General features: G+C 39.3%; 1 protein-coding gene across 1 annotated transcript in view; it reads right to left on the bottom strand.

Annotated features, from left to right (window-relative positions):
- Nucleotides 1-24033, bottom strand: part of DAW1 (dynein assembly factor with WD repeats 1) — a 54011-nt gene that overhangs the window by 12895 nt on the left and 17083 nt on the right. The window contains exons 3-10 of the mRNA XM_003274712.3: nt 20984-21128; nt 19672-19730; nt 17084-17206; nt 12402-12501; nt 7581-7688; nt 5680-5786; nt 4372-4474; nt 3457-3571 (exon numbers count right to left, since the gene is read on the bottom strand). Of these exons, the coding sequence (XP_003274760.2) occupies nt 3457-3571; nt 4372-4474; nt 5680-5786; nt 7581-7688; nt 12402-12501; nt 17084-17206; nt 19672-19730; nt 20984-21128 (860 nt within the window). The remainder of the gene's footprint in view (nt 1-3456; nt 3572-4371; nt 4475-5679; nt 5787-7580; nt 7689-12401; nt 12502-17083; nt 17207-19671; nt 19731-20983; nt 21129-24033) is intronic.

The following is a 24033-nucleotide window of genomic DNA, read 5'->3' as shown; positions in this document are numbered from 1 at the left end:
TTTGTTGGTCCTGGAGATTAATTGTAGCCTAGTGTAATAAATGGTAATCATGAATATGATGCCGAAATAGTACAAAGTAACATATAGCATCTTATGGGGTTGTTAAAGGGGTGATATAGTAATAATATAACATCACACATCATTGTCCAATACATTTCAAATAATGTAACACCACATATGGCTGTCTAGAATAGGGGGTGGTGGTGTGTGTGTGTGTGTGTGTGTGTTCATCAACGAATATATTCATCAAGGAGACAGGGTCTCACTCTGTCACTCAGACTGGAGTGTAGTGGCACAATCACAGTTCATTGTAACCTTAAACCCCTGGGCTCAAGTTATTTTCCTCAGCTTACTGAGTAGTTAGGTCTACAGGTGCACGCCACCACACCTGGCTAATTTTTGTTTTAATATTTTGTAGAGATGGGGTCTCACTATGTTGCCCAGGCTGGTCTCAAACTCCTGGCCTCAAGCAATCCTCCCACCTTGGCCTCCCAAAGTGTTGAAATTACAGGCATGAGCCACCACACCTGGCCATGATGCGTATGTTATATAGCATCATACATGATCATCAAGGAAATTGTCATAGTACCTCATATATGACTACCAAAGAATAAGGTAGGCATAACACATGTTTTAGGATACCTTGGAAACATCACGATGTTGTATTTGGTTGTCAGGGAGATGATGCAGATATAGTATAGTGTCATATGTGGGTAACAGGATATACACAGACAGTGTGGCATTGTGATGGTTAATTTTATGTGTCAACTTGACTGTGTTAAGGGATACCCATGTGGCTGGTGAAACATTGTTTCTGGGTGTGTCTGTGAGGGTGTTAGGCTGAGCAAAGAAGAGCCACCCTCACCCATGTGGGCAGGCATCATCCAATCCACTGAGGACCCAGATACAACCAAAGATGGAGGAAGGATGAAATTCTCTCTTCTGGAGCTGGGACATCCATCTTCTCTGGCCCTCGGTCATCAGAGCTCCTGGTTCTCAGATCCCCAGATTCCAAGACTGACACCAGTGCCCTCCTCAGCTCTCTCAAGTTTTTGGCCTCAGACTAAGGGTTACACCATTGGTCCCCCCAAGTTTTTAGGTTTTCAGACTTACACTGAATTATACCACTGACTTTCCTGATTCTCCAGCTTGCAGATGGCATATGACAAGACTTCTCAGCCTTCATATATAAATATGTGTGTGTGTATACTTATATAATATTGGTTATATACTATATATATGTGTGTCTATATTTATATACTATTGGTTATATACTATATATAGTATAAACAGAATTATATATATAGTATATATAGTGTAATACATATAAATATATAATTATAAAAATGTATAAATATATAAAAATATATAAAATTATATATAGTATAAAACAGAACCAATAGGAGATAGATAGATAGATGATAGATAGATAGATGATAGATAGATAGATAGATAGATAGATAGATAGATAGATAGATAATATCACCACCTTTCTAAAGGTGGTGATGTGATATAGTGGACCCTGCAGACATGTTGGCCAGGGCAATGAGGTATAAATACTATAGCATCATACATGGATTTCTAAGAAATACTAAGATATGGAATAGTATCAAACATGGTTATAAATAATTGGATAAAGATACAGTATAGTATCATACATTATTATAAAGAGGATAAAAACACAGTGTAAATTAAACATAGTAGTCAGATACATGACATAGATAAAATATAGCATCATATGTGGTCATCAGATAGATAACATAGACTTGGTGTAGCTTCATATGTGGTCATCAGGTAGATGGTATCGATGTAGTTTAGCATCATCTGTATCTTCAGGAAGATGACACATAGTTCATACTTTATATTCTATGCCTCATAGAATAGCATCATGCATGGTATGTGATGTCATGATATGACATAGACTTAGTATAGCATCACATATGCTTGCCAAGGAGACATAGGATGATGGAGACAGTATAGTACCATGTGGTTATCAAGGATATGGTGTAGACATAGTTTAGTGTAAAATAGGAAATTGTCAGGGAGATAATGTAGAAATTGTATAGTGTTAACACATGTTTGTCAGGAATATGCTGCAGACATAGAGTAGCATCATAAATCCTTGCCAGGGAAATAGTGCAGACACAATGAATCATCGCATATGGTTGTCAAAGAGATGACACATAATATAACACCATATATGGTTGTCATGGGAATGACTTGTTGTTCAGTATCATAAAATGTTATCCAGCACATGATGCATGCATAGTACACCAATACAGATGGTTGTCACTGAGATAACAAAAACATCATATAGCATTGCCTGTGGCTTCAATGAGATGATGTGGACAGAGTGTTAGTATCATACATATTTGTCAGCAAGATGATCATGGTTTTGCATCATATATGATTATCAAGGCTATGATGCAGATATGGCCCAGCATCAAATGTGGTTTTAAAGGAGTAGATGAAAACACAGTGTAGCATAATATGCAACTTTCAATAAGATGATGCAGATACAGTGTAGAAATAAACATGATCCTTAGGTGATAAGACAGACACAATATCATGTCACATATAAGCAACAGGGAGATGACAGATATAGTGTAGTGTCACATGTGACTGTCACAGGATTGAAGCACACCTAGGATAGCACCATATATGGTTATCAATAAGATGACACACAGTGTAGAATCACAGTGGTAATCAAAGAGACAGTGTATAGCATAGCATCATGTATGCTTATCACAAAGATGCAGTAGACATAGTGGAACAGCGCATGTGGTTATAAAGGAGATTATAGCACCAGTGATGGCAATTAAGTTGACAAGGCCAAGATAGGGTAACATCATATGTAATCATCAGGGAAGCTGGGCGTGGTGGCTCGCACCTGTAATCCCAGCACTTTGGGAGGCCAAGGCAGGTGGATCACCTGAGGTTAGGAGTTCAAGACAAGCCTGGCCAACATGGAGAAACCCCGTCTCTACTAAAAATACAAAAATTAGCCAGGCATGGTGGTGCATGCCTGTATTCCCAGCTACTCGGGAGGCTGAGGCAGGAAAATTGCTTGAGCCTGGGAGGCAGAGGTTGTGTTGAGCCGAGATTGCACCACTGCACTCCAGCCTGGGCAACAGAGTGAGACTCCGTCTCAAAATAATAATAATAATAAGGGAGATGACCCAGAATATAGCATCATATACAGATATTAAGAAGATGACAAAGACCTCATATACCTCGTTATCTAGGAGGTGACACAGACATTGTATAACATTACATGTGGTTATCAGCTATATGATACAGACATACTATTGTGCCATACATGGTCACCATAGAGATGAGACATGGTTTTTATCATAGCTGGTCATCAAAGAAATGACCCATAGTGTAGAATCATGCATGGTTATCAAGCAAAGCATAAATCTCTCCAAAAATTAAAAGAATGAACAGATCACCTACCATCAGCTGAAGCAGTTGCAATAAGCTTTCCAGTGTAATCAAAGCAGCTGTCTAGTATTTCATCATCATGGCCTGTTAAGGTTGCCACACATTTTCCATTTGTAGCATCCCACAGCTACGATTAAAAGAAACAAAAAACAAAAAGAAAAGACTATATGACTTTCTGTCTAAAGTGTGAAGATGGCCAGTGGTCTTCATGACATGCTATGGCTGGATAAATAACTGTACAAAAATCACTTGTGTAATTCTTGCATGTTCAGTTAGATTTACCTTGATTCATGACCAGAGACCACGGCCAACCATCAAGCAACTCACACTCTAGTCACAGAGAAAACCAAAGTCAGACATTTAGAATCTGCCACTACATTAAAGAAAGAAAAAATATCTCAACGTGTATGCTTTACTGGTTGGTGAAGAGTTTTGCTCTTTTTATAGGAAGGACATCAAATGATTAGGAGCTTGATATAAAACTACAGTGTCAGAAAATGGAAAGTACATTATAAGATTATATTTGTTACATAAACAAATGATAATTCCATAGTATAATCTCTTAGTAACCATTTTTTAAGTACAGAAACTTAGGGACAAGGAAACACTGTGTTTGAAGCTCCTTGAGGGTCACTCTACTGATTGAAGTTCTATAAATGAACAGTGGGATATTAAATAAAAATAAAATGCCTTCTCACATAAGATATTTAATATACTTGAAGCAATTCAAATTGCTTTACTACCTCACAATTCCTTCAAATTTGGAAAATCCAAAACTTGAAATTTTAAAAATTACCAATTATTATTTGTAAATTAATATCTTAATTTTATATCACCTTTGAAATTTGTTAACATTACAATGGATATCTGACACAGTAAAGAGTATAGACACAATATAAAGCAAAGATATTTATTTATTTAGCTCACCATGCAGGTTTTGTCCATAGAGCCAGTTAATATTAGAGAGGAATCCCAGTTGAATAAGGCACCGCTAATCTCAGCACAATGACCAATTAAGATATTTACCTTCCTACAACACAAAAATAATTAAAACTAGTGAAAGATATCTTACTTCAGTATATGCAGATGAATAATGAGGCCAAGCCCATCTGTGTAAGCTAATCTAAATTTTGGTTTTTACAAAATAATATATTTGATGACAAAACAAATATGGCTCTACTATTGCTCAAAAAGAAGCTACTAATAATTTCATTTCAGCCAGGCGTGGTGGCTCACGCTTGTAACCCCAGCACTCTGGGAGACCGAGGTGGGTGGATCCATGAAATCAGGAGATCGAGACCATCCTGGCTCACACAGTGAAACTCCGTCTCTACTAAAAATACAAAAAATTAGCCGGGCGTGGTGGCAGGTGCCTGTAGTCCCTGCTACTTGGGAGGCTGAGGCAGGAGAATGGCGTGAACCTGGGAGGCAGAGTTTGCAGTGAGCCAAGATCGTGCCACTGCACTCCAGCCTGGGTGCCAGAGCGAGACTCCGTCTCAAAAACTAAATAAATAAATAAGTAATTTCATTTCAACAAAAATGTACTTAGATTTTAAACTATCAAAATAATACTACCTAAGGCAACATTTCAAAAAGAAATGGGTAACAAACAGTAAAGGCCGTAAGAAGTATTCTTACACCAGATGAGTGCACCCCTGGTTGTTCAGAAACTACACATTAAGTAACTGAAAGGTCCTTCTTTCTCTGTCATTTCTTGTTGCATACATCTTGGTCAGCACCCCTGATAATTAGCCCCTCTATTAAATCACAGACAAATCCAAGAGTAGAGTTTTCCAACACAAATATGCTAATTTAGTTAACTTCCTAGCAACTAGGACCAAAAATCATTAGGAAGGAAATTGAAGTTCTTGGACTAAATTAATTTGGGAAATTAACTAAGAGTTTTTATGTATACATGATATTCATGCCTAACATAATGACAAGCCATTGAAATTTGATTATCCATGGAATAAATAATAGCTATATAACCAGACTATTGCTAACATTCTCCTTTTATGTTGCTGTTTGTCATTATTTGCTCAGAATTCAAAGAATGCACACATTTTGTGAATCAGAAATATCATTAAAGAATGAACTAATTTACATTTTCAATATGCCCTATTTTCATGGAATCCAAAGCAGAGTTAATAGATAGTAGCTTAAACTAAAAAATAACAGAGGGTTTTCTGAATCCCCTGATCCAGGTTAAAACAATTCTTAAGAACTAAGAATTACCTTCCAGTATCAGCGTCCCACACTACAACTGTATGATCAAAAGACCCCGTGATGATTCTGTCTCCTGAGGTGTTAAATGACAAGGAGATGATTTCAGCAGAATGTCCCTAGAAAAAGAACAGATACTGTCAAGTATACCTGCAGATAAAACAATTTCTGCAAGTGTACAATATCATAGTCTAAAAGGAAAGGCTGGAGAAGGCCGAGCTCTAGGAAAGGAGGTCAGCGGTTGGCTGGGGTGAGGATGGGGAGTGTCTGCACATGGGCAAAGGGTTCTTTTTGGGGTGATGGAAAGGTTTGAAAACCAGGTTTTGGTAATGGCTGCACAATTCTGTGAGTTTACTAGTGACTTACAGCTAGTTCATTTAACTTAATAATGTTGATTAAAACCAAAAGAAAGAGGTTGTATTTGGGGAAACTAGAGGACGTCCTTTACATTGTCTTGGAAACACTACAGAGCAGGGGACTCCATGGGCTAATAACACATGGTGTGCAAAAGTAAACAGTGTATGAAATAAAACTAATTACTTTTAAAAAGGAAATTATTAGGATAACTTGACATGAAATCCATTGACAAATTCCTGCCTTTGGCCTGACTTTCAGCTGGTTACTGTCTAGTGTTAGTGAATCAAACTGTGAGACAATGGGAAGACACCACTCTCCACAACAGATTCTGGAACTCTGATAAGGGGATCCTGGTTGGAGTACATATATCCCTTGATTCCCTCATTATTTTAGTAAATTAACATAAGTATATTTTTAAATAATACAACAAATTAGAAAAGTTGAATTATAACTTGATTTTTCTGATTGATTTCAAAGGACAAAATGAAATGTAGTTGAATATTCGAATTCTAAGTACGCAAAACAAATGCACTCTCTGGCGCAGACAGGTGCACCAAGCAGGACTCCTCCCATCGAGTGCTCTTAGGCACGTCTGTAAAAGGAGTCATTTTAGTTGAAAGTGCGGCATTAATGGGGGCCTTTCCCTGCACATTTGCCTGAAAGAAGAGATAGTAATGATTTAAAAAAAAAAAAAAAAAAGAACTGAGAACAGAAAGAGTATACTTACACTAATAATGCTAGATACTCAGATTTAAGAAAGAAAAGCCATTACTTTTATTTTAAAATGGTGATCTTTTTTCCTTCTCAGTCCATGTTTTAACTTTCTTAGAAAAAGCTTTCTGAGAAAACAAATCATGTTTTTAAAAACGTATTTATAATTTTGAAAGGACAAGGATACTGAATTTCCCATCCAGCTGTTCCTGCTGATTACAACATAATGTCACTCTAGTTTTGTTGCTGCGGTGACTTGGGCTGGGGTGGGAGGAAGGGGAGGGTGGGAGGAAGAGGAGGATGGGAGGAAGGGGAGAGTGGCAGGTGGCGGGGAGGTGCTGGGCGCATGGTGGTGACACACAAGAGCACGCCCCACCAGCACTCACTCTGTGGGCAAAGCCCTTTGGCCGTTTCCCTTCTGGTCACTTGCCCCTCTGTCATTTCAGACTTTGTGACACAGGATGGTTGAAAGACCAGTGGGCAGAGGACAGTGTGCTCACAGTCATTGCTTTAAGGATTCTCTTGGCATGGTTCTCCAGTTCTGCCTCTTCCAAAAGTACCAGCCTCCACCTGCTTTCCTTTTAGCCAGAGAGATGGTGATGGGTTCTAAGCTATAGTTTATGTGTTTTGCAGACTAAAGTTAGTCAAAATAAAAAGCTCCTTGGACTTCCCCAGCACCTCCACCCAAGTCTTTTGGAAGAGCCAGGAAACCAGTAGGAACACTCTTTCACCACTACAGTTTGAAAACCAGCAACTCAACAACATCCAACTTAGAGCTCATTTTGCAGCAAAAACACAAATAAGAAGGAACACAAATAACAGGCTTATTAACATTATTGACATACTCTTAAGGTGCAAACCTCCTCGCCATTCTGAATGTCCCACAATTTGGCTGTTGTGTCCATACTTCCAGTCGCCACCAACGTGCTTTGAGGGTTAAATGATAAACACACCTAAATTACATGAAATGGGAGAAATTTTAGGAAGATAGAGTTTCAAAGTGTTAATTATACACAGAAAATCTTCCAGCCGCAATCACCTTACCAGATTCAGTCTAATTCTTTGTACAAAACATCAGGTTATGTGTGACCTGCTATCCCCAGGTTGAGTCCTTCAGAGTCCTCCTCTTGAAAAGAGGCTGCTTGTTCTCCCACAGCACCCAGCTCAGGCTTGGATAGGCACTAGCTCTCTTTGCCACTTCCAGACCACAGAAGAACAAGAACAAAAGTGAAGCCCACCTCCTTTAAGATCTGTGCTATCTGGCTTTCCTTCTCCTTGCTGCTGTCATCACAGTCCTTCCAATCATGGGCCCTCACTCATCAAGAGACTACTGGCTTTTAGTCTCAATGCCAAGTCTTAGGTGGCCTTCACGTGGGCAATCCATCCAGTTCCCCCAGACCCATGCCCCAGACGCCTCTTCAGTAGTCTCTCCCATGGCCACACCATGGACCTTGGTATTATCTTCTCTAGAAGACTCAGCACCAATTCACCAATCCAGGGTCACAATTTCCCTTCCCCCCGCTCCCCCAGAAGATCTTTTATCTTATTGAGACATCTGCCTTTTCTCCTGCTCCATCCTCCCCATTCAACTGACACCCTGGAAGCATCACTCCTGCCAGTATCCTCGACGCTTAGTCCCTATCTATCTGATGCACCTTTCATACAAACTCCTAACATTAACTTTTATCAGGCAAGGATTTTATCCAATCATTCACCTCCCTGCCTCATCACCCAGCCAAGGTAGCTTAAGAGAGCTGCACAGAAAGTTACTGGTATTGCTCATTCATGCCTCTGTCCTCAATAGAATCCTCAGCACCATTCCCTACTATGTTTAAAATGCCTCTGGCTCCATACATTCTCCCATTTCCCACTCTTGCCTCTACTTCCATCCTCACCCCTCCTCAACAGACAACATGGCCTCCTACCACTTCCCCGAGAAAACTCTCCTGTCAGGTAGGAACTTCTCCACTTCGATCTTACTTTGCTTCCCTTCAGTCTCAGATGCAGAGGGATCCTTCCACCCATTCTAAGACCCTGTTCCCTGCACACCTAAGGGAGATGCACCCACTAGCTTTTCCTTCCCTCTGGACTAGATCCTTTTCAGTGGCCTGTAAATATGTTTGAGTAAATCCTCCCTTGATTTTATGTACCCCTCTTAACTACTCTTCTTCCTCTTTTACAACCAAATTTCTTGGGAAACAGTCTACCACCATTTTTGTCCATCTTCTGCTCACTCTTCAACTCTTCTGAAACCACTCTGGCTAAATGTCCAATCCAGGTTTGGCCGGTCATCCCGCTTAACCTCCCTGACATCTGCAGCACTGACTCCTTTGTTCTCTAGTTTCCATCTCTTTCTTCTTTTTTGTATCATTTGAAGTTCTCTCTTCTCCATCCTCCCAAGATTCTGTCAGTCCCTCTCCATACTCTACCTTTTCCTCTGGGCAATTTCAATTGCTCATTGGTTTCTACTGCCACCCAGATGCCAGTGACTCATGCATCCAAGTCTTTTTCCCAGACCTCACTGCTCAGTTCCAGCCCCAAAGAGCCAACTGCTAAATGGATGCCTCTGTCTGGCTATCACACAGGCAGCTTACATCAATCTAAGACACAAAAGTCATATCGATGCAAACCTGTTTCTCCTCTTTTATGCACAGAATTGGTGAATGGCACTGCCCATCATGCAAGCACAAAATCAGGGAATCCATCCTGGGGTCCCCTTTTCTTTTATGCCTCATAACTACTTAGTAACAAACTTCTACTCACATTCTCTTCATCTATCTTTACAACAGGACTTCATCATTTTTCACCTGGATTTCAGCAAGATCCCCAACTGGCCGATAACTCTGATTTTACCACCCTCCCATTTCTTTTTCACAGTGCCACAAAAATAATCTTTCCAAAGAGCACAGCTGATCGTACCATCTCCTAGCCAAAAAGTCTCAACAGTATGGCATTACCTACAAAATAAAATCCAATTCCTTAGCATAGTATTATAACCTCCTGCATACTATGGCCCTTGCCTGCCTCTCCTACTTTAATTGCTCACACTCTGTGATCTGAATTTGAATGGGCTATAAGTGTACCAAGGCATGGACACTTTTAACCCAGGGAGCTGGGCAGCAGCAGGGATCCTTGCCCATCACCTCTGGCCATGCACAGCAGGCAGCTCCCTTCAGTGTGCTGCAAATCCACATTCGCATATTCTGCACATGCCACCACATGGAGGGTCAGGAAGTTCTGCTCTGCTCACACAGAGCGACCTGAGTTTCAGGCACACATCACTGTTGCATACCTCTTTTCGGCATTTTCCAGGGCTGCTCGCTCTGCCTGGAATGCACATGCCACCCCTCTGGGAAGTGTTTCCTGAACACCTTTCCTTGGCTCAGGAGGCCACACTGCTCCCTCTGTGTCCACACTGAAATCCCCATCCACTTCTGACACTTACAACACATCTTTCAACTTATCCATTGACGCTTTTACTCCTTCTATTAAATTGTTAGAATTGTGTCTGATTCTCTCAGGTACCCTAAGCCTGTAGGCCAGGCCTCCACACATGGTCAATATTTAATAAATATTTATGGGATGGACGTTGTTGACTGTGAAAACGATGAATGTCTCCCTAGGAATTATATCTAAAGAAAATATTCCCCAAAATCTAAAGGAGTGTGGAAAAATGGTCACACTCTAAGGACACACATTATGTTTTTCTTTGACTTTGGGCAAGTTACTGAAGCTTTCAATGCCTCAGTACCCTACTCTGTAAAATGGGGAAATACCTTCCTCTTAAGGTTGCTATGAGGCACAATTAGCTAATGCCTGTCTATGTAAAGGGGCTTATGACAGTGCCTCTCAAACAGCAAGTGCTGTCAAAGGGTCAGTTATGTTTCACTGCAGGATTCCCAGTCACTAGCCAAGTACCTTCAACATAGCATGAGTTCTTTATGGATGAATATACCATGAATTTTTAGGATGAGTGTAAGTAAATTTTACTTCTAAAATAAGCAGCTTGTTTTTGTTCTTGTTTTAAGGTGCACATAAATAAGCAGGATACAGGACCCTTTCCCATCTCCAGGTACTTTCCTTACCCTCAAGATATATTTCCAAGCATTCCACAGTCTGTCCTAGGTATCTTGTTCCTAAGTTCCAGGGGTGGGTGTGGGTGCTAGCACTTGAACACTGCTGGCAGACTGGCTGTCACCAACTATTCACAAAAGTTGTCGCCACTGTGGCTTGCTTTTCCTCCCTCCACCCCTGTATGTTCTTGTTTTCTTTTTCTGGTTCACAGCAGGTATCTTTTTTTCCAGTGAATATTGAGATTAAAAGACCCACCACTCTGTTATCGATTTCCCTCTTCATCTAATAATAGTTATTAGCACATTCTTTTTATGTCTCTGTTCAATTCAAAAAGTACTGAGCTATATTTCCCCACTGACAATTATGGGAGAGGTGGTTATATTTTGTTTCCTGCTTTAGCCTTTTCTCTCTTTGACCCTTAAAAGTCTCTATTATTTTTATACTACTACTGCATTGGTAAACTGAGTACCTTCTATTTGTGGATTCTCTTTTGGTATTATCCACTTAAGAGTAACTTCAAAGTATAACAAGGGAAGTGAGTTAAATATCTAAAGAAACATTCTACCTAATGAAGGCCAGAAATGGAGGGAAAGGGGTGGTCCCCATTAACAGGACAAAACATAACTTGGGGATTTGTTAAAATCAGATCAATTTTTCCTTATTTAAATCTTTGATTAAAACCATTTAAGGTATTACTAATCATTAGGAGCAGCAGCCTGTTTATTTTTCAGCACTATCATCTGTTCTTATGGAATGCCAATTATTGCACTAATTGTTATTAGATACATCTCAGAACTGGTCAAGGAAAAGGGCTTCCCGATAGTGAAAGCTGTTTCGAGTATCAGACTATTTAGGCAAATTTGAGCTCTAATGATATACAGAGAACAATCGGCCTAAATATTTAACTATTTCACATAGTATTTTAAAAATTATTTTAAAAACTGTTCTTATAACTTAATTGACCCTCATTGAGTCAGTACTTTAAAGAAAAGTCAATGAAAAATAAAAAGTAAGATTGGTTATTGTATTTATAAATTTATCATATTACATGTCTACTTAGTCAATGCAGGGTACGATTCTTTATAGAATCTGCAAGATATTAACTAGAGTAATTTTTAAATTGTATCGATACCACCACATAAATATAGGCAGACTAAAAGCATGGGGTAGAATTTGAAAATTAATTATAAAAGTAGCCCCATTACTTTTATAATAGAATCCTAAAAAGAAATAGCAACATAAAATATAATAATAAGGCCAGGTGTGGTGGCTCCCGCCTGTAATCCCAGCACTTTGGGAGGCCAAGGCGGGCAGATCATGAGGTCAAGAGATCGAGACTATCCTGGATAATAGGGTGAAACCCCGTCTGTACTAAAAATACAAAAAATTAGCTGGGCGTCGTGGTGGGTGCCTGTAGTCCCAGCTACTTGGGAGGCAGAGGCAGGAGAATAGCGTGAACCCAGGAGGCAGAGCTTGCAGTGAGCCGAGATTGCACCACTGCACTCCAGCCTGGGTGACAGAGCGAGACTCCGCCTCAAAGGAAAAATATATATATATAATATAAAAATAAATAAATTGTTAAATATACTCACTATTTCTGCTGTATGACCCCTGAAGGTATGGTAACATTTTCCTGTTTCTACACTCCAGAGTTTACAAGTTTTATCAAAGGACCCAGTGGCGATTTTGTCACTAAGATTTAAAAGAAATGTGGATTATTAAAAAAAAAGACACATTATAAAATAAACCGAAATAAGATAAGAGATATTAATACGTGAGTAAAAAATTTACTTCACTTCTAAAGCTATAAGCAATCTTAAATTTGTTTCAGTGGATAATAAAATAAAAATCTAATTTTTGAGTGGTATCAATTTACACATTTAATTTTAAAGGTTTTATATTAAAGTTATAGGTATATTTGTTTGGGATTATAACAATTTTTAAAATGAGTTTAATGAATGTAGCAAAAGGTTTAGTTTAGAAAATTACTTACAAATTAAAATAAATAATGTATAGTATGAACTGTGTAAACATAGAAAAATTCTGTTAATAAGTATATGGAAAAGAATAACACTGAATGTAAAAGAAAAATGAAAAAAGATAAATCCCATTAAAAATACAGTTAATAAGGTTTTGAGAATTTAGACAGTGCTTGTCCTCTTAAGGAAATGCTGGCCAGGCGCGGTTGCTCACGCTTGTAATCCCAGCACTTTGGGAGGCCGAGGCAGGCGGATCACGAGGTTAGGAGATCGAGACCACGGTGAAACCCCGTCTCTACCAAAAATACAAAAAATTAGCTGGGCGTGGTGGCGGGCGCCTGTAGTCCCAGCTACTCGGAGAGGCTGAGGCAGGAGAATGGCGTGAACCCAGGAGGCAGAGCTTGCCGTGAGCCGAGATTGCACCACTGCACTCCAGCCTGGGCGACAGAGAGAGACTCCGTCTCAAAAAAAAAAAAAAAAAAAAGGAAATGCCTATATTATTCCAGTTGTAAGAGGGCTTAGAAAGGAAATACAAAGACTTCAGTCACTTTCAACTAAGAGGCTTCTCATATTGACTGGGGGGCAGGGCTATCATCAACGTCTAACAAGCAAGAGTAGATTACCCTGTTTGGCCTTTGATCTTGGAACTAAAAGCTTTTCTTTTAACCCTGGCTTACATCTGTCTTTTATACCAGTTCTTCAAGATGTTCACCGAATTGGATTATCATTTACGGTACAAGCTCATTTTCCCGAAGTGTAAGAGATCTCATGACCCAACACATATATCCTAAAGCAGATTAGAAATGTATATTTATCCAGACTAACACTGATGCCTTGATTCTCCCCCTTGTCCCAGGACACCCATATTTCTATAGTGTCTACGTGGTCTCTTAGACTAAAGCAAAGTGGCACCCTCTTTGTCAATGCTCCAAGGGCAGCTTGTACTGGCAAACACTCACCCACCCAAAGCTTGCTAACAGAGTATCTGACCTGACTTTCTCCTCTGGCTTCTAGCCCAGGGCATTTTACTTCAGCTGCTGATGTCTTCCAATGTGTGCTCAAGATAAGCCTGTGCTTTTTTTTTTTTTCCTTTGAGACAGAATTTTATTCTGTCACCCAGGCTGGAATTCAGTGGTGCGATCTCAGCTCACTGCAACCTCAACCTCCAAAGCTGAAGCAATCCTCCCACCACAGCCTCCCCAGTAGCTGGGACTACAGGCACATGTCACCATGCTTGGCTAATTATTTTTTATTTTTTTGTAGAGATGAGGTATCACTATGTACATTCTTTATCAGTTCCCTCAATTCATTTTTCCATCCTTCCTGACCCTAAAATATATGAGTCTGGAGTTGCTGTTGTTTCTTGACTAATACCTATTCTATCACAAACTGTTCTCTATATCCACATGACACCACATTATAGAAGATATCTCTCATGTCAATGTGTTTGAGAATTACTTTATTGAATCAAAGCTTACTTCTGCCCTAAGGTATAAAGCAGATAAACAGTAAATTGGTTGAAGTTTTTCTTTTCTCTCTTTCTCTCATACACACACACACACACACACACACACACACTCCCTCTTATTCTTTGGTGATTGTGTTGAATTTATGCTACTGAAACCCCAATGACCCCAAAGTGCAATGAGAAACACTGCATTCATGCATACATAAATCATCACGTGATGATAACTGATTGGACAAGTGGGTTTTTCATCAGGGGCTCTTGGTAGAATTCAGCTGAAGAGTCAAAAAGTATCCCTCACCTCCCCAACAAGAGAAAACTTCATTCTCAGATAGACACCCAAACACATCATGTTTGTTAAGTAGACTATTAAAGGATATGGCATTATGTTATAGAGAATATCCTTTAAATAGCATTGCAATGAAAGTAGGAATTATACCAGATGTAAAATAGTGTCATTTATAATTTCAATAAAATCTTTATCTTTTCATAAGCTGGTATAATAAGGTATTATAAAAACTGTCATTCTCTGGCATATAAAAATGCATAGATCAAAGTTACATTTTCTAAAACTTAATTGGAACGTTTAATCGTTTTAATGTACCAATTTAAGTTGGTGCCATCACAATTAACATGTTTTGAAAGGGTATTACATTTTTCAAAGATATTATATTGGCAACCTAGATATCAAGTTTTTTAACTATAGTATAAAATGTCTATTCTAAGTGTATCAAATTTTTATGAAATTCCTCTATTCTTCCTGCCCCTACCCAGGCAATGAGTGTATTATGGTATCATGAGTGTATTATGGTCCCATGAGTGTATTGTCATATCTGCATCCTAAATGACCTCCTTGTGTCTTGTTTCTTCTCACATCCAAATCTTCTGACTTCTTCTCTCTGCCAGAGCTATCCTTCTATTTAAAACATCACTTTCATTGTTCCACTTTTTGTTCCCAAACCTTGATGGCAACTCAGTCCTATAAGACAGAGTTTAAACTCCACTGAATGCTCTGACCTCACCCACTTCTGTTTCTCAACATGAAATGCTCACTTCAGAGACTGGCCACTGAGTCGCTGCAGAGACTGGCCACTGAGTCACTACAGAGAGTGGCCACTGAATGTGCCTGATGAATCTCCTCCTGGAGACACTGAGCTGCTGAGGTCTCTTTGCCCCCTGTGTTCTCTCCACTGCTCACCACCCTCCATTCTTCTGGCATCTGCTTTCGGCTCACACCATCACTAAAGTCACACTGTGACTCTCACCAGGAGAAATCACAGTGATCACTTTCTCGTCTTAATTGTTAAATCATTTACTGTTTTTGTTCTAGTCGTCATAACACTATAGTAAATGAACCATATTTATAGACCCAGCTTAATTTATGGAAAAATTCATTTAGCATGTGCAATCATGAAAAAAATACATGCCTGTCTATAAAAGGTATACTCCACTAGACATAAATATATATTTATTTGCCAATCTAGAGGCCACTGTCTTTCTTTGACTATGCGTCAGCTAAGTGGAGTTTACCATCTGTCTTTCAGAAATCGTATCAAACCTCTACGATATCTAGTTTTCTTGTCTTGCAAGTGGAATGAGAACTTAAAGAACTTAAACATACGTGCAGAACAATCTGAGTGCAGAATTTTTCTAGATTTTGACAGTGTGCTTTCCAATTGAACATTGATCTCTTCCACAATTTCATTTAGTTGTGAAACAATTTTTCAAAGATTTGCCCTTTTTATGCTTCCCTAGAAAAGACCAGCTTTCTTTTCACACTCATATTTTATTGGTTTATGTAATATTTAGTTAAATTACATGTTATGTTACACAATTACAATTGAAAGTACAACCAACATAAGCATATCGGTTGACAAATACAACTAACTCTTGATCAGCTTAGTGGGAGGAGAGTGCCCATTCCAGTGGGTATCTTCATTGCTACAGATGTTCAGGGTGCCATGGGAATCAGCAGTGTGTCATGAGGAAGAATGGAGGACACTGGGTAATCTCCTGTCCATTATCTAGAGGTTGGTTTAAAAATACTTCTGCTGTACTTGGTACTGTTATTTAGCATGTTGCCACACACATTTTTTTCCTGCCTGGCAAGACTGTAAATTAACTTCTAAATGAAGTAAACCATGCTGTGTGTGTATGTCACATTCCCCCAGAGGCACCAGCCCAGAGCTGTGAACATCAATGGGCAGTGCCTGTCGGAACTCCCAAGGATTTAGAGTCAAGTCTTGCCTGAGCATGAACTCCAGCTCTCCTCTTTACTATCGTGCGATCCTTGGAAGCATACTTGAACATTGTATTCTTATTTTTTTTTTTAAAGACAGAGTCTCACTCTGTTGCCCAGACTGGAGTGCAATGGTGCAATCTCAGCTCACTGCAACCTCTGCCTCCTGGGTTCAAGTGATTCCCCTGCCTCAGCCTCCTGAGTAGCTGGGACTACAGGCATGTGCCACCATACATTACATACATTGGCCCAGCTAATTTTTGTATTTTTAGTAGAGATGGGGTTTCACCACGTTGGCCAGGCTGGTCTCAAACTCCTGAGCTCAAGTGATCCACCGCCTCGGCCTCCCAAAGTGCTGGGATTACAGGCGTGAGCCACCGCGCCCAGCCTTAAACCTTGTATTCTACATGAGGATAGTGATAGCTAACCCAAAGACCCTTTTAAGCTTTGAAGGAGGTATTTAAAAGGCTTCCAAAGCACATACCAAGCTCTCAATAAATTTAGACCTCTTGTCTTCTTCCCTTTCTCCCCAAGCAGATGGAGGGATGAATAAATGAATTAATAAACAAATAAGTGAAGGGATGAACACACCCGTAAGGATTGTTGAATGCTATGGCATAAACCACATTCTTGTGGCCCTCCAGGGTGTTCAGCTCCTCTCCAGACGCAGTTTCCCAGAGCTTGCACGTCCAATCGTAGCTTCCTGTGATAAAGCTAACACAAGGAATATAAACACGTTGCAGGGAAGAATGGCAGTGTGTTAATAAAGACTTCATGTTTTACCTGAAGGATAATAACTCTATTTATTATGCTGTTTGTTTGTTTGTTTGAGAGAGAGTCTCACTCTGTCACTCAGGCTGGAGTGCAATGGCGTGGTCTCGGCTCACTGCAACATCTGCCTCACAGGTTCAAGCAATTCTCCCGCCTCAGCCTTTTGAGTGGCTGGGATTACAGGCGCCCACCACCACACCTGGCTATATTTTTGTGTGTGTTTTTAGTAGAGATGGGGTTTCACCATGTTGGCCAGACTGGTCTTGAACTACTGACCTTAGGTGACCTGCCCGCCTCAGCCTCCCAAAGTGCTGGGGTTACAGGTGTGACACACCACGCCTGGCCTATTATGCTTTTTACAGTGGAAATCATGTGTGCAAAACAAAAAGTTAAATTGAGAACAATGTCTAAATTGTGATATATTCCCTTGTTCCCCCCCAACCCCCACCCCACCCCCAAGACAGAGTCTTGCTCTGTCGCCCAGGCTGGAGTACAGTGGTGCCATCTCAGCTCACTGCAACCTCTGCCTCTGGGGTTCAAGCGATTATCCTGCCGCAGCCTCCCAAGTAGCTAGGATTAGAGGCATGCCACCACACCTGTCTAATTTTTTTTTTATTTTTAGTAGAGACAGGGTTTCACCGTGTTGGCCAGGCTGGTCTCCAACTCCTGACCTCATGATCTGCCCACCTCGGCCTCCCAAAGTGCTGGGATTACAGGCGTGTGCCACCACACCTGGCCTATATTCTGTTTAATAAACAAATGACTGGTTCCTTTAACATAGCTATTCTCCTACAGGAATAGTGAATAGAGTATAATGTAAAATAGCAGCATCTTAATCATTCGTTCAATATTCAATTAGGAAAGAGACTTTCTCTCTAAAGTATCTCTGAAATCAAAATATTGCTTCAAAGTATAACAAAAATATATTTCCCCAGCACAGAAAACAATCTACAAAATTGAAAAGCCAGTCTGAATGTCAAGTGGCAACAAGAAAAGGTGAAGAAAAGTCTAATAGCAAAACTCAACTGAACAGGCAGGTTGACAAGACAAGGTATCTTTGATTCTCTCCTAGGTATTTTCCTTCTACCATCTTCTGCCACAGACTTCCTCTACTTTTGGAAAGATGCAAACTCACATTTGCAACTATACACATATATACTATAGATAATTTTATGGGTTGAAATATATGCCCTCAAAATTTATATGTTGAAGTCCTAATCCCCCAGAACCTTAGAATGTGAATTTATTTAGAAATAAGGTCATTGCGGATATAATTATTAATAGTTAAGTTAGGGCTGGGCGTGGTGGCTCACGCCTATAATCCCAGCACTTTCGGAGGCCAAGTTGGGCAGATCACCTGAGGTCAGGTGTTTGAGACCAGGCTGACCAACATGGAGAAACCCCATCTCTGCTAAAAATACAAAAAATTAGCTGGGCATGGTGATGGGCACCTGTAATCCCAGCTACTCGGGAGGCTGAGGCAGGAGAATCGCTTGAACCGGGGAGCTGGAGGTTGCAGTGAGCCGAGATTGCGCCACTGCAATCCAGCCTGAGCAACAAGAGTGAAACTCCATCTCAAAAAAAAATAGTTAAGTTAGGATGAGACCATGTCACAGTAGGATGGGCCCTAATTCAATACATCCTTATAAGAACGGGCCATATAGACACAGACACGCACAGGGAAAACCATGTGAAGATGAGGACAGAGCTCAGGGTGATGCTTCTCCACACCAAAGATTGCCAGCAAACCACCAGAAGCTACAGGAGCTGTGGAACAGCTTCTTTCCCACGGCCTCAGAAAGAACTGACCCTGATGACACCTTGACATCTGACCTCTAACCTCCACAACTGTGACACAATACATTTTGGTTGTGTAAGCCACTCAGTTTGTGCTACTTTATTATGGAAGCCCTTAGCAAACTGCTTATTTTATGTCTATTTTATGTTTATTTTATGCCTGTAGGTCAACAGGAGACTTCTCCTTCATCTCTCCTACCTAGCACGTCAGGTCCCAAGCTGATCACAGCCATGCTCTCAACAGACTTGAAGCTGCTGTTCGCCATACCCCAAATCACTGACCCAGATGGAGAATGTCTGCTCTGAATAGACTGATCACAACCAATCAAGTTAGACACGAGGCCACCCTGCCCGACTCATTCCTGAGTTGAGTCCTTCAGCAGCTACATTTGCTGAGAACCCAATGTGCCTCCCATTCACTGCGGCACAATACGACAGAAAACTCAGATTAGAAGAGTGGGAGAAAGGGCTTATATTTCTCCTCAGTATCCAAGAGGGTACTGAAATCAGAAAAATGAATATATTATGTACTTAGCTAACTGGAATCTTTGATAAATAAACACAGAAATTTGTTTCATTGCTAAAAATTAGACATAAAAAAAGAATCTTACCATGAGCCCGATTTGTTAACTGCAACATTAGTCAGTGGCAATATATGTGCTTTGAGAACCTTCAGTGAAAGAAAACACCATTTTTTAGACTCAAACCAAATTAAATTTGTTAGTTATAACTTCAAACCAATGAAGACATTCAATTTTGTCTTAATTATACATCAGAAATGGGCAATATCTGATTTACCTTTAGATAGTGCTCTGTGCTATCTTATTGATAGCACTAATTTGTAACATTTTCTTTTACATATGGCATATGGTTTTGTATATATGTATAAACTGGGTATATAGGCAATACACTAAATATGTTTCAATAAAGATTTGACAATGTATTATGATTTTATGAGTCCTGAAGCTCCTTTAGTGTCAGAATATGCCTTCTTTATCTTTCGATCTCTACATCTAACATACAGTGAATGTTTAATGAATATTTATTGAATGCATGCATATACATAAATTGGACAATCTATTAAGAGTGATTGGCTGGGCTGGGACAGTCCCAGTTATGTCTGTTACCAAAATGTAACTATTAATAGCATCTACTTTCACTATCAAAAATGTTCCCTTTGGAGAATAAATTGAGACACGCTAGTTATACAGCTCATATTTGAGATTAAACAGTGCCACCTACTGGACAAAGAAATGTTACAAGACTATAACATCCTCTTCCAGAAACGAATGCCTGGGTATTTTATATCAGGTGAGTCTATAACTAACAATTATATGTTATTATCATAATTATATTTAAATCATAAAAGATAAAAGCAGTGTAATATGAAGTAATTCTAAGATAATGACAAAGGAAAATTAAAAGCTTTGCTTGAGGTACTAAACGACTATATTTGCTATATTTAATCATCAAAAAACTATTTAAAAAGCATATTTACATCACATTAAAATTATATGTCATACAAATAAATAATTTACTGAAATATGGTTTAGTTCACATGAAAGCAGAAAATATGAAATGTTGATTTGTCATAAAACACAACTTCTTAATGTTACTTTAACTAGAAAAAAGCTTTAGTTATTCCATAACTTAAAACTATATTAATAATAATAACCCTTTAAATTTATCATTATATGAAGAGCTGAAATCTTTATTTAACCTCTCAAGAAATAAGTGCTTTGGATTTCACTCATTCATTTAACAAATAATTATTGGGACAATCTTAGCAAACATATGTGAGGCATTACAATCAATCACTGACATGCATTTTTCATGAAAAAATATTTTTAGGGAAAGAAAAATTAATAAAATATCAATCATTTCGCTGAAATTCTTCTATCTGATTTTTTAAAAATCCATTACCTTAAAAAGATAGAATGTGTGATTGCTGTGCTGGCCGAGTTTCTCTTGTAACCTCTGTATCAAAAGTTTGACTTGCTCTGTTCGTGAAGCTGTGAGTAGAGGTTCTGCCTTCTGGATTTCTTCTACTAAAGCACTGACATCAGTACTGAAATACACCCAAAAAAAAGTTTCGTTTATGTCAAAATTTGCATATACCTTTATTACATGAAGAATTGATTGTATTGCTTCATGAAGCACATTTATAAAATGTCAAAAACACCGTTATCTTTCCCAAGAGATATCTGGGGGTGGGGCGGGGAGGATCATACAAATCAGTAAATAGATGATGGCAGGAAAGCAAGAAGCTTGGAATTTCTAAAACACATTTTTCCAAAGCCGAGGCTTGTTTCGTGGAGGGTGTGCCAAGAGTCTAATGTTCTCACCTAGTGTTGTGGTTTGAATGTTTGCGTCCACTCTAAAATTCATATTGAAACATGTTCACCAATGTCACAGCATTAAGAGGTGCGGCATGAATAGGTAATTAAGTCACAATGTTGGAGCCCTTCTGAATGGGATTAGAAGCCCTGATAACAAGGCTTGACAAAGAGAGTTCATCCCTTTTGCCCTTCTGCCCTCTGCCATGTGAAGACGCAGCATCAAGGTGCCATCCTGGAAGCAGAGTGCAACCCTCATCAGACACCAAACCTGTGGGGGCCTTGATCTTGGATTTCTCAGTCAGAACTATGAGAAATAAATAACCCTGTCTCAGGTCTTTTTTGTTACAGCAGCACAAAACGACTGAAGACACCTAGGAAGGCCTAGTCCATACTAGTTCTGAACATGAACTCTTTTACTTTCTTTCCTGTTGCTTTTGAATGAACATGTATTGAATGTTCCCAGCATCATACTTTTCACTTTACATATGTTCTCTTTTTTAATCCTGTAACAATCTGCTAATGTAATGCTTTTATCATAATTATTTTAGAGATGAAGAAACTGAGGTTCAGAAAGATTAGATTTAAAGTATTTTAGGAAAAGAGAAAAATGCCTAACCATAAATTTAAAGCATCATAAGACTAATATTAATATTTATTATAGACTAAAATATTGTTTCCCTGAAAGATAACTGGTCTGAAAAGTATACAGATAGATTCAAATTTTCTCTAGCATTCAAATAATTCATAGAAATTCTGAAAAATGTTGCTGATACAGAATAATATTTGTTCAAAAAAAGGTATCAATGTATATACACCAAGAAGCATCCAAAAAAAGAGCCATTTTACAAATCATGTCACACACGTGTCTAGAAGATGCACTATGCAGGTTCCCCCACCTTTAAGAAAGAACTCAGGCCCAGAGTCAGGGTTGGAGCTTTGTTGCCTGACAGCTTCTAGCTGCAGCTCTTTCAGGCTGTACCTTGGCATTCCAGGCCAAGGCTGCCTCTTCTCTGCTGGCTCTCCGTCCACAGCTGAGCAGGGCCAGAGCAAGAGCCTGGCCGTTTCTCCCTGTGAGGCACTCCTCTAGCTGGCAAGTTTTGCTCCTGAGATCCTCCAGATTGGCAGAGATTCTGTTGTCCCACCTCCTTCTGATCTTGCTTCTGCTTCATGTCCTGGACTGTCACAAGTGTCACTGCCCAATAAACCTTTGACTCACCCACCTCTGTCTCAGTATCCATTTCCCATGAAAGTGGCCGCTGATAAGTATCCCCCTCTTCACCTCATCAACAAACGTTAAGCTCCAGTTTTCTGCAAGGCACCGAGCTAGGAACCTGCTCATTCAATTGACATTTATTGAGTTGGTACTATTGCTTTAGCACTGGGCGTGTGAAAGATATGGCCCCAGCTCTCAAGAAACATAATCTATTAGAGTAGGAGTGAATATTTTGAACAAAAATGAACCAGGGACCGTCCGTAATGATGACTTGGATAAACACTGAGATATTCCATTGTCAAAAAGATAATTAATTTCATAACAATTAAAAGGGTAAAAATGCCCCTTTGAAAAGTTTTCAACAACTTGTATAAAAATAGATTTCCTCGCCAGATCCAAATTGACCAGATAATCTAAACGCTCCAACCCTGCAGGATTTTCATGCAATAATTCCAGCATGTCATCTATGGTGCCAGTGTTTTTACAGGCACAATACTTCCAGATTCTTGCACAAAACTAGAAATAAAATTCACACTTTTTTGAGACATTTATTTACTTTCTCATATCACCAAAAGGTCATGTTTATGAGTGGCTACACCTTATATCTCCTCAGGAAAGCACAGCACGATTGAGTGACTATAGTTAATATGAAGACCTTCAAAGTGCTGAGTGCATGGATTCACAGCCCGCAAGTCCTTTTTGAAATCACCTAGTAATTCATACTGTTTAGATATAAAAATCTGCGGTTTTGCAGAATGTCTAGCTAGAGGTTATTCTCTCATATAGAAGCTTATCTGTACCACTTGTGTGATGTTCTATGTTGTACAAGTTGTTTCTCAAACTAGACAAAAAGCCTATCAAGTGTAGGGATTATGATTAATATCTTTATAGCCTCTTATAGAATCTAACCCAGATTAGATTCTTACGTATGTGTTGAAGGTACATATACATAATTGCTGACTAAATAAACGAATGTCTCACCAAGAAACTTCCTGCATGCTAGCATAATCACACAAATCAATAACATGTTCCATTTGCAAAAATTACAGGTTGGGTTTGATATTTGGCCTCAACTTTCCTGAAAATAACAAAGATTGTTGTATTCAATGACACTATCTGTGCCACTGTTTATTCTTTGATTTTAAAAAAATATCTGACAAAGGGCTAATATCCAGACTCTACAATGAACTCAAACAAATTTACAAGAAAAAAACAAACAATCCCATCAAAAAGTGGGCAAAGGACATGAACAGACACTTCTCAAAAGAAGACATTTATGCAGCCAAAAAACACATGCGAAAATGCTCATCATCACTGGCCATCAGAGAAATGCAAATCAAAACCACCATGAGATACCATCTCACACCAATTAGAATGGCCATCATTAAAAAGTCAGGAAACAACAGGTGCTGGAGAGGATG

The sequence above is a fragment of the Nomascus leucogenys genome, chromosome 22a (genome assembly GCF_006542625.1).
Source record: "Nomascus leucogenys isolate Asia chromosome 22a, Asia_NLE_v1, whole genome shotgun sequence".
Taxonomy (NCBI): Eukaryota; Metazoa; Chordata; class Mammalia; order Primates; family Hylobatidae; genus Nomascus; species Nomascus leucogenys.
The sequence above is the reverse complement of the archived record's forward strand: the minus strand, read 5'-3'. Positions and strand labels throughout refer to the sequence as shown.